Source organism: Papaver somniferum, chromosome 1 (genome assembly GCF_003573695.1).
Source record: "Papaver somniferum cultivar HN1 chromosome 1, ASM357369v1, whole genome shotgun sequence".
NCBI lineage: Eukaryota > Viridiplantae > Streptophyta > Magnoliopsida > Ranunculales > Papaveraceae > Papaver > Papaver somniferum.
Genome location: NC_039358.1, coordinates 188,935,153 through 188,941,652, shown reverse-complemented (window position 1 = coordinate 188,941,652; position 6,500 = coordinate 188,935,153). Strand labels below are relative to the sequence as shown.

The 6,500-nt window shown below is 36.7% G+C and overlaps 1 protein-coding gene across 1 annotated transcript; it reads left to right on the top strand.

The window, feature by feature from the left end:
- The first annotated feature begins 412 nt into the window (after positions 1 to 412).
- On the top strand, positions 413 to 5,750 carry LOC113310291 (cyclin-dependent kinase C-2-like). The gene is made up of 12 exons (XM_026558914.1): positions 413 to 677; positions 1,149 to 1,230; positions 1,309 to 1,399; positions 1,529 to 1,558; positions 1,764 to 1,882; positions 1,969 to 2,041; positions 2,141 to 2,261; positions 2,358 to 2,475; positions 3,223 to 3,362; positions 3,473 to 3,530; positions 4,459 to 4,529; positions 4,785 to 5,750. Exons 1-12 carry the CDS (start codon positions 568 to 570, stop codon positions 5,311 to 5,313), a joined length of 1,542 nt encoding a protein of 513 aa, XP_026414699.1. The 5' UTR covers positions 413 to 567; the 3' UTR covers positions 5,314 to 5,750.
- The last annotated feature ends 750 nt before the right edge of the window (positions 5,751 to 6,500 follow it).

Below are 6,500 nucleotides of genomic sequence, written 5' to 3'. Positions count from 1 at the left end.
AATTAAATTCTAATGCTAACAGATTTTGCAAGATTAATCTAATTTATTTTAAAGTAATTTTAGGTGTTCTTAATTTTGATACAAGTTTGGTGAATGGCGTTTGATGATATTTTTTTGAAGTAGTGAACAAAGTAATGTTCTACTGCCCATAGGATTTGCTTTAACGATAACTATGTTTGTTCCAAAGGGTTGTATGACTTACGTACACAATATTAAAAGATTCGAGGATAAGGACATGTTTATTAACCAACTCCTAAAAGTATTTAAACCTGGATCGATCGATTCGATTCTTCTCGGACAATTACGACATGTATGAATCGATGAATACATTTGAAATACATATCCTTGCCTTTGCCGGCAGCGGTTGAGACCTATATTTCATAAGTCAAAGGATAATAAGTGAGACAAACAGTAAAATTTGGTGAAAAGTAGAAAAGACGTCTCCATTCAGTTCCAGCGTGCTAGTCTTCGTACACTTTCAAGAAGGAGATTCAGTTGATTTAGAAACCCTGATTTTCATATATACTCCCCTAGTTTGCTTCGCAATCGACTTAATTTTAAAAAGTGATGGCGGTAGCTGTCCCTGGACAGCTCAATCTCTATGAGTGCCCTGCTTGGGGATCTCGCAGCGTTGATTGTTTCGAGAAATTGGAGCAGATTGGTGAAGGAACATATGGGTAAGTACTAAGAAATTGAATAAAACCTAATTCGCTGGTACATTATGTTCTCAAGGAATTAATATTGATAATTACTAACAATTAGGATAACCCTTTTTTCATAAAGTATTAATTAATGTCTCTTATGGCATTCATGTTGTTGAGTTCTACATGATTCGTCTTATTTGCGTTTTGTTTAAGTGTTTCAACAAAGTCGTTGTTAATCTACTTTAATAAAGAATAACTAAGATTTTCAGTTCTCCATTTCCATCATAACTGACGTTCTTTGAAAACCAGCTCATGGCAAACATAATGCAAGTATATGAGATAGATTCAGCTGTTGAAATTTTGGTTTGTTCAGTTCTTTTTATTAAAACCTATTTCTTTATGTTATTGCTCTAAGCATAGTTCCTTCAATCCTGGAGGTATTCCTAAAAAGCTTGGTCCTTTTATTCCTTTAATTGTTTTTTCATCTTTTTTCTACTCTGGCAGCCAAGTTTACATGGCTAGAGAGATCTTAACGGGGGAAATTGTTGCTCTTAAGAAGATTCGAATGGACAATGAGAGAGAAGGGGTAACATTATCTCTGGCTTTACACTAACCAATTATTATTGCAAGCCTGGATTTTAAAGTTAGGTTTGACCTTTTGCAGTTCCCTATAACTGCAATACGAGAAATTAAAATTTTAAAGAAATTGCATCATGAAAATGTGATTAAGCTTAAAGAGATCGTAACCTCCACAGGTAGAAATATGTCTCCTTCTTTTTGGTTCTTACCATATTGATTCTTAATTGCTTTTGTCATTGCTCACAACAACAGTAGTTCATTTCTCACTAAAATATTAAGGTTTCTAAACCTTCATTATCTTCCAGGACCTGAGAAGGATGAGCAAGGGAAGCCAGGTGAGTAGGTTCACAGTTGCATGAATTTTTCCGCTGAAAATTTTCCTTCATTACCCTTGCACAATTCATACTTCTTAGAATATTATGTTGTTATCACATGGTTACTTATAACCAAGACTGTTCAGCATCATCGACTAAGCTTTGTTGCTCCCCTGTACTTCTTGAGGTGAGTTAATAATGTATGACATTACCTGCATTTTCATAGGGCCGACAGATGGTAATAAGTACAAGGGTGGTATCTATATGGTATTTGAATACATGGACCATGACTTAACTGGTCTTTCTGACCGTCCTGGGATGCGATTTTCAGTTCCTCAAATCAAGGTATCATCACATAATTATCTTTGAGAATTGTCAGTTTTCAGCAACTGATTGTTGCTTGAGTATTCAAGTTACTTTGATTTTCCCAGTGCTATATGAAGCAGCTATTGACAGGACTTTATTACTGTCACGTTAATCAAGTACTTCACCGCGACATTAAAGGTTAATTTTACGCCAAGCGACACTGTTTCTTTCAGTGTTTTAAGTTTTCGCTTTTATTGTCTTGATAGTCTGAGACATTGGATTAATCTGTTCCTGCAGGATCTAATCTCCTAATAGATAATGAGGGGAACCTTAAGCTAGCAGATTTTGGCCTTGCAAGATCATTCTCCAATGACCATAATGGGAACCTGACAAACCGAGTGATTACACTGTGGTATAGGTAAACTGCTGCAGTCGGGTCCTGCAAAGTTTGGTATGGATTTGACATTACTTGTTAGTTTGTGCAACATTTCACTTTCCTGGTTCCTTTTTACAGACCCCCAGAACTGTTGCTCGGAACTACTAAATATGGCCCGGCTGTTGACATGTGGTCCGTAGGTTGTATCTTCGCGGAGCTTCTGCAAGGAAAACCAATCTTACCTGGGAAAGACGAGGTGATATTCGATTCCTTCTCTGTAAATGGTTAATGGTTTATGGTTGTCAACCTTACAACATAGCTTGCCAGTATCCTGCCTGGACTTCATAAACAATTATTCGGAAAGATGACTTGTCTCTGTGTGTTTTTCTCTCTAAATGAATGATTATTACGAACAAATTAGAAATGTACTTTACTAACATACAAAAAGCAGTCTGCCTCTGTGTCAATTCTCAAATGATGTCAGCCGATTTGACCCTAACAGCAACAGGTTAAGAGAACTGTGTCGAGAATGAGAAAAAGAAAACGACATCAAGAATGATAAATAAACTGTAATAAGCTACTAAATAGGTGCATGGGATAAACAAAAAAAGGTGCTTGGGATAAACAAAAAAACAAAAGATCAAAGAAAGCATGACCACGTAAACTTAAAATGTGTATCATAGTGATGACTGAGGCACTGACTTAGGTTAATAAATATCCTGTTAGCCCGTGTTGCATAGTTTGGATGTGTGTATCTGATAAGATTTTTTTTCCTTTTCCTTCTGCTGAATCTATGATTGCTGTGAAAGGTTTTCCCAAATTCTGTGGACCTCTGTGATTTGGTTTATCTGTTCATCTTTTTTCTTCCTATATGGTGATTTCCAGTATTATATATATATACACACACACATTGTAGTTAATAATTCTCAAAGTGCACTATTCTGACACTCTGCAATTTTTTTATATGATGATAGATATAATTTTTTATTTTTTTTTGCTGCAGCCAGAGCAATTGAACAAGATTTTTGAACTTTGCGGACCTCCCGACGAGGTCAACTGGCCCGGTGTCTCCAAGTTTCCTTGGTATAACAATTTGAAGCCAACGAGGCCAATGAAGAGACGTCTTAGGGAAGCTTTCAGGCAGTATGTAACCAACTCACACAGATTTATGTTTAGGAGTAGAACTCAGTGCTTGTATTAAATAATTGATTTGTGCTCGATCGAAATATAACCGTTATTTATGCCTTGTATAGGTATGATCGCCATGCCGTGGAGTTATTGGACAAAATGATGACTCTTGACCCATCTCAGGTACTAATTTAAGACTTGCACGTGTCGAGAAGAATAATGGGCAAGTTACGTGATTTGGTGAAACTGTATTTCCACCAGAATAAGTTACTCTTTAACTTCTATTTGTTCTTTGAACAAAGAAATCCTCAATGAAACTACCCTTGGACTACCTTACCTTGCGTTCCTCCTCTGAATATACATTTTTATGCTTCGTACGATATTTCCTTCAGTGACTAATCTCCTGGTGCACTTTACATCGTCTTTTAGGTTTAAATTTTGCAATCCCTATGTAGTCACCTACATTAAATGTATGACTGAGTTATTATACTAGTGGTGAATGGAATCATATCAATGACAGTTATTGCAAGACGATAAATCATGTGACATCAAACTAGAAGCATGGACCTAATTGTCTTGAAACACTTGAAGTTCTCAGGAAGTTGTATTCCTGCAAACCTAACTTTTGTTTTGTGCATGAAAATATGTTTAGCTTTGGAACCATTCATATATTCTTGATAGAGAAAGGGTTTTCCTTGTTTGATATCAAGGAGATGAGGGAAGAATAATTTCTTGGTGAAAGTTATCTCAGACGTTGGGATCTGATCTTCTTCGACTATTTGAAATATATTTCTGAAACTTCTTATTCATAAAAGTGGAAAGCTGATGTTTATATATTTTACTGTAATGCTGTATTGATGAACAAGTTAATTCTCCTTTTGCAATCTGATCAATCTTGTGATCTCTTGGCGACATCAATCTGTTATTTCTTAACTCTTCATATCCAATTATCATTTTAGTTTATCCTCCTGCATCATTTTATCTACTTCTCCTTTGTAAGACTGAACTTTACCTCTTGATTTTAATCTACTGTCTTCATACTAATTCATGGAAACTGCTGCACAAGTATTTCACAGATATAAGTATAATAATGCCATCTTCATGTGTTCAGAGAATATCTGCCAAAGATGCGCTTGATGCCGAGTATTTCTGGACTGATCCCTTGCCTTGTGATCCCAAGAGGTAAGATTCCATGACCACATCCTCTCTCCTGTATATTTCCAATGACAGTTTACCAACTTACCTTAATGTATGATATCTCTATGAGCTATAATCGACACCTAATTTTGGTTAAACAAAATGTTGCATAATTTTTTGTGCGCCCCTCCATAAATCTGATGACAAGTTTTAGCGGAACAGAAATGCTCACCTGTAGGTATGCTTCTCTCTGTTCTCGGATTTGATAATGCTGAAATTTCATTTTATTTGATGATACAGTTTGCCTAAATATGAATCGTCACACGAGTTCCAAACGAAGAAGAAACGCCAGCAGCAGAGGCAACTAGAGGAGACAGCGAAACGCCAAAAACTACAGCACTCACGTGTGCCTCCGAATCAACAGTCTGGGCACCCTCAACTCTGTCCAGGAGCTAACCAGCCCTTACATAATTCTCAGGCTCCAGTGGCTTCAGGAGCTAGCCATCATTATGGAAAACCACGAGGGCCTTCTGGTGGGCCCTCCAGATACTCGCAGGGTGGAAATCCTAGTAATGGATTCAACCCAAATCGAGCAAGTCAAGGTGGTGGAGGTTATAACGCTGGCCCATATCCACCACCTCCACAAGGACGTGGACCTCCTTATGCTGCCAACGGGATGCCTGGGCCTCGAGGAGGTGGTAGTAATTACGGTTTTAACGGTTCGACGTACCCTCCACAGAATGGTCCATATCCGGGAGGTTCAGGTTCAGGTATGGGTCGAGGTAATAATAGTAAATCACATCAGCAACATTATGGTTGGGCGCAGTAAAATATAACGGCAACATGGTTTAATGTTGAGGGAACCCCCAAATGAATGAGCCGCTGAGGGGTGTGAGAAAAGAAAAATCAGCAAAATGAAGAATACATGGTCAAAGAACACATCGGTGCGGGCCAGAACATGGATTTGATAACTCAAAAGTTATGTAAAACTACCCCCTTCATAGAACTCGGGATAATCTGAATAGATATACTCTGATACTTGTGTTGGCTTTTATTTCCTCGGTTCAGCAATCAGCCAATTGCCATTGCATGAATGTATGTAACATGTGTATCAAAACTTTTACTTATGAATTGTAAAAAAGGAGCAAAACGTGAGGAACTTTTGGTGGTAGGTATTTTAGTTCATCAAAAATTATGCCGAGACTGTAAACTTTTTACCTGAAGGGATTTTAAATACTATGAACTCTGTTTTCAGTTTGTTTATTGGTCGGCCAAAGGAGACTTTCTACGTGGTAACTCCTACGTATTTTGTCCGTTACACTTTTATGGTCCTCGACATTGAGTTTTGAGAAAAAAAGATTAATTTTTCAAAATTCGAATCTTGATAGTTTTCCTTCAATTTTTATTTTTTTTTTGCGTTAGAAAGCTATTCACTTTATGTGTCATAAATATTGATAAATTTATGGTGGGTTTGTTTGCAGAATTCATGATTTCGAGAATTTATAATCTCATGCGATTATAAATTCTGGGATTCATATAAATTCCTCGTGTGTCTGGTAACTCATTTAAATTTCCTAGAATTTATAGAATTATCTTGTTTTAAAGTCCATATAGTTTGGTATCACCCTCAGAATCTTAAAAGTGTATATATATATATATATATATAAGATTTAAAGCTAAAAAAAGTGGGTTCATAAATCCTCTGGTAAGTTTCCCAACAAATCTTAGGGGGTAGAGTCGGATTCCATATAGAGGATTTGCTGGAAAATTGATTCCCGTGGGAAACATGATTCCAGGGATTGGGCAAACAAACATACCGAAGGAAACGTAATTCCACCAAATACCATGGACCCATAAATCCCACCTTTTTTCATCAATTTTACGTCGTTATTCTTCGAAATTCTTACATAAATTAGTTTAGGATCATCATACTGTATATGGGTTGAAAGGAATTTAGGGAAATTTAATCATAACCGAATATTTTTGAGTTTCAAAAATCACTCAGGAAAAATAGGT